The sequence below is a fragment of the Emydura macquarii genome, unplaced genomic scaffold (genome assembly GCF_026122565.2).
Source record: "Emydura macquarii macquarii isolate MOO-44397 ecotype Brisbane River unplaced genomic scaffold, CSIRO-AGI_Emac_v2 contig_2321, whole genome shotgun sequence".
NCBI lineage: Eukaryota > Metazoa > Chordata > Testudines > Chelidae > Emydura > Emydura macquarii.
In genome coordinates this window covers 3,794,935-3,807,418 of record NW_027132458.1, presented here as the reverse complement: position 1 = coordinate 3,807,418, position 12,484 = coordinate 3,794,935, and the positions used below count along the sequence as shown (strand labels likewise).

Below are 12,484 nucleotides of genomic sequence, written 5' to 3'. Positions count from 1 at the left end.
AGAGTTTGGAATGGATGGACGTTGCAATGGGAAAGAACAGCAGGATTTAGGGATAATACCAGTTGAAGAAAAATGGATACAAACCAGCACTAAAGTTGCAGCCTGATGGGCAAGTAAGGAGGGTGGAATTGCCAACAGTGAGGGAGAAAGAAGGAAGATCCCTCTGTGGCAGTGGTCCCCAAACTTTTTACCCCATGGGGAAGGCAACCTCGTGACAGAGGATGTGGAGAAAGCTGTGGTACTCAATGCCTTTTTTGCCTCTGTCTTCACAGACAAGGTCAGCTCCCAGACTACTGCACTGGGCAGCACAGAATGGGGAGGAGGTGAACATCCCTCAGTGCTGAAGGGACAGTTTCAGGACTATTTAGAAAGATTGGACATACACGAGTCCATAGGGCCAGATGCAGTGCATCCAAGGGTGCTGAGGGAGTTGGCTGATGTGATTTCAGAGCCATTGGCCATTATCTTTGAAAGCTCATGGCAATTGGGGAAGGTTCCTGATGATTGGAAAAAGGCAAACATAGTGCCCATCTTCAAGAAAGGGAAGAAAGAGTAACCAGGTAACTACATACCGGTCAGCCTCACCTCAGTCCCTGGAAAAATCATGGAGCAAGTCCTCAAGGAATCCATTTTAAGGCACTTGGAAGAGAGGAAGGTGATCAGGAACAGTCAAAATGGATTCACCAAGGGCCAATCATGCCTGACCAAACTGATTGCCTTTTATGAAGAGGTGACTGGTTCTGTGGATGTGGGGAAAGTGGTGGACATGATATACCTTGACTTTAACAAAGCTTTTGATACAGTCTCCCACAGTATTCTTAGCAGCAAGTTAAAGAAGTATGGGTTGGATAAATGGACTATAAGATGGATAGAGAGCTGGCTAGATCATCAGGATCAATGGGTAGTGAGTGATCAATGGCTTGATGTCTAGCTGGCAAACGGAGTGCCCCAGGGGTTGGTCCTGGGGCTGGTTTTGTTCAACATCTTCATTAATGATCTGGAGGATGGGGTAGATTGCACCCTCAGCAAGACACTAATCTAGGGGGAGTGATAGATACCCTGGAAGGTAGGGATAGGATACAGAGTGACCTAGACAAATTGGAGGATTGGGCCAAAAGAAATCTGATGAGGTTCAACAAGGACAAGTGCAGAGTCCTGCACTTAGGACAGAAGAATCCCATGACCTAGGGGACCGATGACCTAGGCAGCAGTTCTGCAGAAAAGAACCTGTGGGTTACAGTGGATAAGAAGCTGGATATGAGTCAGCAGTGTGCCCTTGTTGCCAAGAAGGCTAATAGTATATTGGACTGCATTAGTAGGAGCATTGCCAGGAGATTGAGGGAAGTGATTATTCCCCTCTATTCGGCATTGGTGAGGCCGCATTTGGAGTATTGTGTCCAGTTTTGGGCCCCCACTACAAAAAAGATGTGGACAAGTTGGAGAGAGTCCAGTGGAGGGCAACAAAAATGGTTACGGGGCTGGACCACAAGACTTATGAGGAGAGACTAAGGGAACTAGGCTTGTTTAGTCTGCAAAATATAAGAATGAGAGGGGATTTGATAGCAGCCTTTAACTACCTGAAAGGGGGTTCCAAGGAGAGTGGAGCGAGGCTGTTCTCAGTGGTAGTAGATGACAGTACAAGGAGCAATGGTCTCAAGTTGCAGGGCAGGAGGTCTAGGTTGGACATTAGGAAAAAGTTTTCCACTAGGAGGGTGGTGAAGCACTGGAATGGGTTATCTAGAAAGGTGTTGGAATCTCCATCTTTAGAGGTTTTTAAGCTGCGGCTTGACAAAGCCCTGGCTGGGATGACTTAGCTGAGGTTAGTCCTGCTTTGAGCAGGGGGTTGGACTAGATGACCTCCTGAGGTCCCTTCCAATTCTAATATTGTATGATTCTATGCCCCCCTTACCCCTGTCTACAGCCCCCCACTGGTGCTGGAGTGGGGCCACGGTCAGGGCTGCGGCCGGGAGCAGGGCCATGGTCAGGGGCTGCGGTTGAGGTCAGAGGGCTGGGGACTGAGTCTGGGAGCAGGCCACGGTGGTTGAGGCTGGGAAGCCAGGGGACGTGATAAGGGCTGGGTACTGAGACCAGGGTTGGGGGCCACGGCTGGGCCTGGGGCCCAGAACTGGGCCAAGGGCTGCAGGTGGGAGGTGGGGTTGGAGCAGAGCTCGGGGCAGAGTGGGGCTGGGTGGCACTCTCTCCCTGCCCCCATGGGGGTTGGCCCAAGCCCTGATGCACCTCCTGAATGTTCCTCTGTGCCCCCCTAGGGGCCAAGCCCCAAAGTTTGGGGATCTCTGTTCTATGGAATTGTCATGACATTGATATGTAATATTTCATATAATAAAAAAGTTAGCAAATATATTTGGCATAACAAGGAAACTTCCATTTAAAAATATTATATCTTTCAATCATCCCCTATATGCCTGGCTTCAGTTTGGTGGGAGTTTATACTGGAACATCTTTGTTAAAATAACAGTCGGTCAACAGCCTAACAAGGGGTTATAATAAATGAGTGTCTTCGCAGACACTCATAGCAGCACAGGTGGGAAGCCAGAATGATGATCTGTAGAAAAGTTAATTCTCACAGAAGCATTGTGTTCATACTTCAAGAGGATAATGTGCAGTATCACTCTGTCTTGCATTGTTTCCATACAATGAAGTAACATTTTGACATTTTGAGCACAGCAAGTGTGGACATACAGATGAGCATGAATTTCAGAACTTTATCACTTCCTAGAAATCACCGTGGTTTAGACTTCATTTATAGGAGAAACAACGAGAGTCCTATAGCACTTTAAAGACTAACAAATTTAATTTCAGCAGGCATAAGCTTTCGTGGGCTGCAACCCACTTCGTCAGGTGTGCAAGGAGCACTTCAGTTCTTTTTCTATCTTTTATTTCAGAGAACTAATATATTATCTGAGTTACATCCATTCACAGTAGGCTTCTGTTCTGGCTAAAATATAAATACATGTGGCTGAAGAATCTGTAGCACACCTTTCAATAACCAGGACGTCATCATGCTTATAAAATAAAGACAAGAATAACTCTCTCCGGTTCCACCACTGGGCATTAATAATGAATAGCAATTACATAACACTTTACAGCAGCATGTAGAGACATTAGTACTTCTTCACAACACTCCTGCAGAGCAGAAATATCATCTCATTTTACAGATGGAGAAAATGAGAGAGAAAGTTAAGTGGCTTGCTGAAGGACATTCAGCAGCCAGTTGCAGAGCTAGGATTCTTTCTTTCTTGATCATCACATTGCTTCATGGATGGGCTGTTTAAGGGAAATCGGAGGATGCTGAAATACTGTCCATTTAAGAATTGCTTTCCCTTTTACCCAAGATTTAGGAAAGGAGTCATGTTCTTCTTCACTTGCTCTGAATTAATGAAGGGAACAAGCAAAGATACATAGGTTAACGTATTGAAGGTGATGCTCCCAGCGATGAAACACTGTTGACTTGAAATCTGTGTGGTTCTGAGCACTCTGGCCTCAATCCATTGAAGTCAGTGGGACTGCCCCTGTGCAGTTAGACATAGGTGTAAGTGCCTTGCTGGATGGGATCCAAGTGCTCAGCATGTTGAAGGACTGAGCCCTAAATGCTCTAGAAGAAAATGGATATTTGGGACAAAGGTAGAGAAGGATGTTTGAAACATTGGGTCTAAAGGGATGGAACCATCTGGGAGCCTGAAAAAATTATGTACTGGACTTTCCATCTCCAGTAATCATTATAGCTTCCATTTCATGTGTGATCCTTCTGGCTACAAATAAGTTGAATCTTTGGCCATGTGACAGGGTGCTTAGAGGGCTAGTGGCATATCTGACTTTTGGCCCCTGGCCTCTCTGTCAGGGTGGTAGGGGTGCCTACTCCTGACCCTAAGCTGGGAATCTTCTGTTTTCCACCTGCATCTGGGTCTCAGCCCTTAAAGGGCCTTGGTAGGGGGATCCAGGCCCTCCCTTTCTACTGGGCCCCAACCCAGGATCCTGTGGGAAGCAACACCAGCTGCGTCATCCCTGCAGAGAGTCTGTCTGCTCCCCTGGGCAATGTCCTACCTATATATCCCTTCAATTTTGGGCATGGTCCTTCCAGTCAATCACTTAATGAAAAGAATCCAAAGGAACAGGACTCTGCAAGACCTGCTGGTTCTCAAAGGAGGTGCTGGCTGGAAAAGTCACTGCCAGGGACCTTACTCACTTTGTGGTCTGCTCTCAGACTCAGTCTTCTGTGTGGCTTCCTGGAGAAGGATTTATCTCTCCTGCAGCCCACCATCTTGGGCTTCTGAGCAGCATTTAACCTGCTCCTCCAGTCGGAGCATGCTTGGCAGGCCCGAGGGACAGGGCTACATCGACCCAGTATTGCTTTTTAACCCCTTTGGGCCCAGTGTGGGGTTTGTATACCCGTCACAGGCTACCAGTACACTTTAAAAACTAAACATATTTAAACAGAGTTGATAACATGATATAATCACATTAAAAATTATTCTTTCTTGTCTGTGTGGATAGAAAGAACTGCATTATAATCATGTAAGGGAACCATATATGAATCGTATAGATATGGAGGCTAAAACATAGTTCTCTAAGATGGTTCTGTTATTTTGCCATCTATACATGTAAGAATAAATCATGTTATAATATGGGGTAGCCATCACCACATATAAACAAGGTGTTGAGGAAATCATATGAAAAGATAACTCAAATTTCCAAACACGAGTGGAATGTTTCCTCTGTGGGTTGGCATCTGGTATGGTTCTGAAGGCCTCTTTCAGACAAGGGTATATTCATTCCATGCTGAAATCCTACATGGAAAACTTTTTAAGTGCTGCCTCAGTGTTTTCAGTAAATAAGATCTTTCATGAATTTTAAATTGGAAAAAAAAAAAAAAAACCCTAGAAACCAAGGAAATATGAGTTTATGGTAGCTAGTCTAAAAAAATGATCACTAATGATTTTATATTTTATGGAGTCTCGTAAATCAACTCTATGTAGGTATTTACAGGGTCTCCATTACTATGGTATCTGAATGAGTGTACATAGCACTTTACAGCCACATAAAAATAAGATCTTTGCTCTGGAAAGTTTACGTTCCAGTTGAGACAGACAAATATGAAACACAGGCATACATTTCAGAAGATGTTAAACAGGTTGTAAATGATTATTCTGACTTCTTCAAGTTATATTTTTATCAATTTGGATCATATATTTCTCAGAGATGTATCGTGATGGAGTATAAATGTTAAATGGTCTTTGCATTCAAATGATAAAATGTAACTACTGTTATTTAGAACCACAAAATAATAATTTTATGTTACAATAATTTTACAAGCAATTAGTGCAAAACTCTGTTTACAGAAGTGTAGAATGAAAATTCCCATTTGTTTCAATATATTATAGAGGGAAATTCCAGTTTTCCATTCTCGTTAGAATGACATGAAAGAGAGAGAGTGTGTGTGTGTGTGTGGTGAAATCCTTATCACCAAAGATCCTAGTTTTCCATGATAAAAAACCCCAAAATTCTTTGATTAAAAAATCATGAGAATCCATGTTTTTGCACAATTAAAATGAAATGCTGAAGAGAAAGGTTCCCTATCCACAACATATATATCTATCAGTTGAACAAAATGTTTTATTGATGTACAATAGAACCCTGTTTATCCAATCCTCCATTATCTGTCTTTCCATGTTAACCAAACCATCAGCTGCCTGGGGCTGACAGTGGTGGGGCTCATTCCCCTCCCCCATCTTAAAAATAAGGGATAGAAAGCTCTCTGCCAATTCTCCTGATTATCCCAGTTTTTGATTATCCGACATTGCCTGGTCCCAATTAGATTGGATAAATGGGGTTCCACTGTAAATTTAAAGTGCATTAAAAAATCAACCACGAGGGGGTGGTTGGGCACATTGAATAAGTGACACTGGTACTTTCAGTACAATTTAGTTAATACGTTTTTATTTTTTCACAAAATGTAAAAACTAAAGATTCTCTGTGAAAATGCAAAATTCCACGTTTTTCTATGGGAAACGGATTTCTAAGATCCCTGCTTACCACAAAAATGAAAATACTGTTGGAGCTGCAAGTATATACTGCCTTCCATCAAAGGATCTCAAAACACTTTAACAATATTTAATAAATTTAGCTTTACTTCCAGAGGTTATATATATTGATGTGTAGAAAATTGAATAATCTGCTTTCTCTTTATTTGCTGCAGGATGCCGAGGCTTGTTTGACCACACTTTAAACAGTATAAGCTCACGGATAACACAAAGGAGACTACAAGGGACTTGTCCACCCATCGGTCGTGGAAATTTTGGAAAACCTGTCTTGGGTGCAAACAGTTATAGTTCCCCTTTTTTAAACCCCCGGAATGGTTTTCACACTATCCATTCAGAGAATAGCCCTGTAAAGCCAAGGATTGTTACAGTGGTGAAACCAGGTGGACATGCACTAAGGAAGATAACATTGCTTCTGAACAAGCGATCTGTCCAGACTTTTGAACAGCTGATGGCTGATATATCAGAAGCTCTGGGATTTCCACGTTGGAAAAATGATCGTGTGAGAAAACTTTACAACTTGAAAGGCAGAGAAATAAGAAGTGTTTCTGATTTCTTCAGAGAAGGTGATGCATTCATTGCTATGGGAAGGGAGCAGTTGACTTTGAAGAACTTTGAAGAAGTAATACAAGAACTTTATCCCAACAGCCCCTATGCTCTTGATATAATTCAACAAAACTGGGAACAATCCCAAAAATTTAAGAGCAGGCTGTGTGATAAAGCTATGGATAGTGCCTTTGATGAGACAGAGATTGCCAAGAACTGCAGTGATGCCATATCTCCCCAACCAGTAGCCAGGCATGAAGGAAAAACTCAAACTAAGACCAGACAAGAGGAGAAGGTGAGGGCAAAAAAAAAATGGGGCATAGAAAGTTGGGGCAGAGAGCAAGATGTGAAGCCATCTAGAAAAGCCAGAGAAGGAGAGAGGTATTTTAACCAAGAAAAGAGTCTTGAGAATGAAACAGAAAAGAGTTCAGATGAGGTAGTGAGATGTGAGAAGTGTCAAAGAGAGAGACAGCTGAGGCAAAAACTACAAAGGGAAAGGCAGGCGGAGGTCTTATTTGAGAGCAGAGACCAGAAGGTGGGAATGTGTCAGAGATATAATTTAGATAGGAATGTAAAAATGAGGAATTGCAAGAAATCTTCAGAAAACTCTATAGAAGGTGAGGAAGTTGAATGGAAGGATACTGGTTGTAGAAGGAGTTGGAAACCCTTACAAAGGAATGTTAATGAAGAGCTGGAAAACCAAAAGAGGAGTATTGAGAAGGAAAGGGATCTGGAAAGGCATGAGAATCATGATAAACAGTTAGTAAAGATAAAGAAAAATACTGTAGAAGGTCTACAGGTGGCAAAAGAAGCAAAGAAAGAGAATAGAAGCAGTTCCAGAATCAATCAAAGTTGTTGGTTAATGAAGGATTTTCCGGGAGATGCAGAGAAACCAATAAAAACAAAAGGGGAGGGCAAAGAGGTACGGAAGGCAAAAGAGGAAGGTGCTGGAGAGGAAGAGAATGTAGTGCATGGAGACAATGAATTGACAAGGATGAAAAAGATGGGAGAACATAAAGCCAACAAAGATGAAAACAAGCCACAGGAATTTGAAAGCACGAGGCTGAGACAAAATGTCCATACTAGAGCTGATGTGGAAAGCTATTATGAGATAGGCAGAACCATTGGGGATGGGAACTTTGCTGTCGTGAAGGAGTGCCGGCGTTGCAACACCAATCAGAACTATGCCATGAAAATTGTTGATAAATCCAAGCTGAAGGGGAAGGAGGACATGATGGAAAATGAGATTTTGATCATTAAGAGCCTTTCTCATCCCAACATAGTGAGCTTGATTGAGGTGTATGAAACTGAGGCTGAGATCTACCTAATCCTGGAGTATGTCCCAGGAGGGGACCTATTTGATGCAATCATAGAGAGCGTAAAGTTCACTGAGCATGATGCTGTTCTCATGATAACTGATCTGTGTGAGGCTCTAGTTTATATTCATGGAAAGAACATAGTCCACAGAGATCTGAAACCAGAAAATCTTCTGGTAAGTACTGGAGAGTAGTACGTTGCATCTGTCTAGAAATTATTGGGTTGGGTTTTTTTTTTTTTGGCGTGAGTGGAGGATTGTGGATATGTAATTTTTAAACAAGTACAGTACAGAAAAGATTCAGTACTAGGGAAAAGATATATACAGCATTGTTACTATTTTCAAAGAAATACACGTACAAAGGTGAAGAGAAATCAGTTTTACAGTTTCCTTAACATAACACAGATAGGCCTGCCATATAATATGAATGCCTGCAATTGAGCACCTAAGTAAGTGCCCTGACTTTCAGGAATGCTGAGTATATTCAGTTCTTCTGAAAATCAGGCCTCTTATTTAGGGACCTCTTTTTAGCCACAGAAGAACAAATATTTTGCCTAAAGCATACACTGAATCATACAACATTTCACATGTCAACCAAAAATTATTAAATAATGCCCATTCAACCTGTTAATTTGAAGGTCATTTTCTCCATTGCAGCTATATCACTCAGTCCGGCACTCCAGTCTTCTGTTGGAGATTATATGGTGATTTCTAATTTCATGAGGATTATGTGTGTTACTGATAAGTGCATGGTGCAATCGTTTACTTCATGCACCTGGAATTTACTAGCTGATTGACAAGTCTCCTGAAATGAAAACACAAATGTCCCAATGAAGTATGGTACTGAAGTCAGCCAAAGCAAAATTTTAACTTGGATCCCGATGCAAAAAGCATTTACACATGTTCTTAAGTTTGAGCATGTGAGTAGTCCCATTGAAGTTGATTGGACTACTTATGATTACGTGTAAGCAAGGGCATAAGTGTTTGCAGGATTGGGGCTCTGGGTTATGCCCTGTGCACGGTGGTAAAAGTGAGTTATTCTGCCTTGCTGGTCATATATTTTGACTCTTCACTAATATTCCAAAATTCTGACCAGATGGAAAACCCCAGATGGCCATATTTGCATGTCTTGAACAACTCTAATTCCATCTGCTAGCAAAGGGACATAAAAAAAAAAAACCAACCTGGACTCCTTGCAAGCCAAATCCCTAAAGGAACATATGCTTCTCATGAATGGCTGGAGTAAGTCCAGTGTGACAAAGGAGGCAGTAGTCTGTGGGCAGACAGGGAATGAACAGGAATAGGCAGATGGATGTGTCTGCCTTGCTGACAGTGTGGGGACTGGCTCCTGACGCGTATTGGTCAGTCTCAGGAGGATCTCTTGGGATTTGATCTGCATGAGAAAAGATGGAGGATGTGGTGTGGATTGAATCAGCCAGGTGTGGGGAGAGTGTATTTCTGTGTTCTGCCATGAGCAAGGCCTGCCCACTCTATTTTTTGGCATGAAAGGCTCAGATTCAAGTGCACTCTTTCCGAAGTTAGTTTTCCTTGAGAACCACGTTTTGACTTTTCCTCCAAACTTTACCAAAATTAAATGAATCCTAGTAAAATACTTGGGGCTTGATTCTCCATTTCCCTGCATGTGTGTAGGTGCTTATACCAGTGCAAAGATTTTCTAGCACTTTACACCCACTTTGTACTGGTGTAAATGACTACACAAGGTGCAAAGCAATGGAGAATCTGGCCCCTAGTGAAGATTTACAGGATTAATATGTTCATGTTGGCCACCCTGCCTGCATACAGATAAGGTACAATGGGATGCAAAATATTTTATGAAGAGAAACGTGCCCAATATTCAGCAGATATGTTTTCATATTAGAGCACGGGTATTTAAATCTAATGAGAAATAGCTGTTTATAAATTTGTTTTAGAGGCCTCTCTCTTTCTGTTACTTGACTGAATACCCATCAGAAATACTGTTTATAGAAACACACCTCAATTAGCTGTAACTGGGTATACCGATCATATCATATTCAAGAGGCTGAGTAGACAATTAATACAAATGAGTTCAGGAGCCTCGTTTTGTGTATTTGTAGATACTGCCGTGAAAGGCTGTTTGAAATTCTCATATTTATTAAAGCCTGGAGAGGAAAAAGGAAAAATTTCTTTTAAACAAATGAACAAATCAATAATGGCCACAATATTTTTTAATTCAATGTTAAAAGAAGTATTACCACATAGGGATATTATGGGATAGAAGAAGGAGCTGAAATTGAGCTCATGGCTATTATAAAAAATATATATAGCTCTTAATCTTTTACAGTTATAGTGATGGTTGCTTGTTAGTCTGCAGGAAATGAATTTATGCTCCACATCTCAAAAACTGCAACCACAACTGGCACTAATTAGCCCTCTGGTTGTCAGTCTTGGCAGAGAGAACAAAGTCTGAATGAGTATAGGGGCTGACCTGTCCTTTCATGCACAAACATCTGGAACTGTGCTATTGCTGAGCTTAGCCAGGGGATTTTAAACTTTATCAACCTATCAGGTTCTGCAGAATGTCAGCTGTCATGTTGTTGGTTTGTTTTCCTTCAGTTGTCAACCCCCTGTTTTTCCCCATTCTTCATGTTAACTGGGAACTGTGTTCTTTTCTTTGGTGGGTAGCTTGTCTCTAGGGTCTTGCATTTGTCATTGTAGCGGATCCTTTGGCTGTGACTGATAGTCTACGTGGGCGGATGGATTTTTATTTCTAATTGTAATGCCTGGTGGTGGTGGTGTTTCTAAGGCACATATGTGCTGTCCAATAAGCACCTTTAAGCATACAATACATTCAAGAAATAGTTTTAACTTTCTGACCTTTTAATGTGACCCATTGTAGTACTGTTTCCCTGAGTCTTCAGACAGACTGAAAGAATAGTATGGGACTAGGAGGAACTGCTCCAGTAAACTTAAAGTGCTGTCAACTGAAGGCTAGCGACACAAATGTCAAACACGAGCTAATGTGCTCATCCCATTGTCGGATGCATTTGGCAGGTAATGGGGGTGTGAAATGATTCTTCGGGAGGGGAGTCCCATCAGTTTAAACAAAGTGTGTTGCTATAGGTGTTGAAACCCTACAGTGTTTCCATTTTCTCCTTGACCCTCAGTGCCTGTCCTCGTATTGGATTGCCTGACAGCTACCAAGAAATGGGGAATGGGAGAGAAAAACTAGTTTTTTTTCCATGTAGTGTTTCCCTCTTCTTATCAGTGGCAACTTTTGCAACAATCATTTGCCCTCATTGTTTTTGTCTTTTGCTGCTCTGTCTGCCAGCTACTTCCACACTCAGTGCAACAGAACTGAGAGGTATAAGGACTGTGGCTGCACTACAGAAACAAAATATGCTTGACAATAGGTGTGTGAACGCAGGTGATCTTTCTCCTTCTGACCAACAAACAGGGTCAACTGAGCTAAACTTTGATATCTAGCAAGCAAACTTTGCTACCGCAGATGTTGTGTGTGGTTGACTCTGTCCAACAAAACAAGACTCCTGTTTAATGCCAGTTGAGTAAGTGTAGGAGGAGCAGTATTTGACACTCCGGTTAAATATGAGTTAGCGTCGTAGTGTAGACATGGCCAGAGAAAAGGAGCAGGAGTAGCAGTGATCAGGGTAATGGAGAGGGAAATGAGGATCTGCTGCCACAGTTGCCTTCCCTTCCATGTCAGATAGTGGCTTGATAATAGAAATCATATGGGTGCACAGTGATGGATGCATTAGAAATCCTTAACTATAGTGGTAGCAGCACTAATCATTTTGTTTGGTTGGCAATATTTGTACTCTGTTCCATGGAACATACCTTGTAGGTTTGGGAGAGACAGTTTTCAGCTCAAGAGGCTGTGGATTTCTGTCATATCACTGAGATTATGTACTTTGATCTCAGAAGGGAAAAGAGATTGACAAGTAATTTATTCTACCAGAGTGCGTGAGCATTTGTGTAGGGGAGGGCTACTTGCTTTTGTGCCGCCAGATGAAAGGCTCTCTGGGAGAGAGAGGGAGAGGAGGAGGACTGGGATAAAGGGACTGTGTGGAGCAATAATAGCCACCCCATCTGAGTGGGCTTTTAAATTGTTTCCACGCACAATGAATTAGCAAATCACGATGTGGTGGGGCCTCCAGGCATCCCAACAATTTACATCACTTTCTTTGAAAGGTATGTTTGTTACACAACCTTAAATTGTATCAAAGGTGTTTAGTATTCCTACCTATTTTGTTGCCATGTGAAATGAAAGCAGATTGGTGGTGTTCTGAAATAACAGGTGGTGCGCTATCGCCACCTTGTGTTGTAATGGGAGAGTAGAGTTGAAGATTGGTTGATAAAAGAGAAAATACAATAGCGCATTCAGCATGTGTGGACCCTGGTACCCACACATTCCCCGTTTAGTTGAGTGGGGCTCTGCATAGAAGCAGCAGTCTGCCTGTATGGAGTTCACTGCAGGACAAAGTCCCCTAGCTTGTATATGAGGATGTGAGAATTTCACTTTTATTTATTTCTTACTATGATAATTTGCAGGATTTGAGTGGCAGTTGGG

The 12,484-nt window shown here is 42.1% G+C and overlaps 1 protein-coding gene across 1 annotated transcript in view; it reads left to right on the top strand.

The window, feature by feature from the left end:
• DCLK3 (doublecortin like kinase 3) overlaps positions 1-12,484 on the top strand; it is a 36,350-nt gene that overhangs the window by 17,662 nt on the left and 6,204 nt on the right. Inside the window, exon 2 of the mRNA XM_067560926.1 lies at positions 6,215-8,094. Within this exon, the coding sequence (XP_067417027.1) occupies positions 6,215-8,094 (1,880 nt within the window). The remainder of the gene's footprint in view (positions 1-6,214; positions 8,095-12,484) is intronic.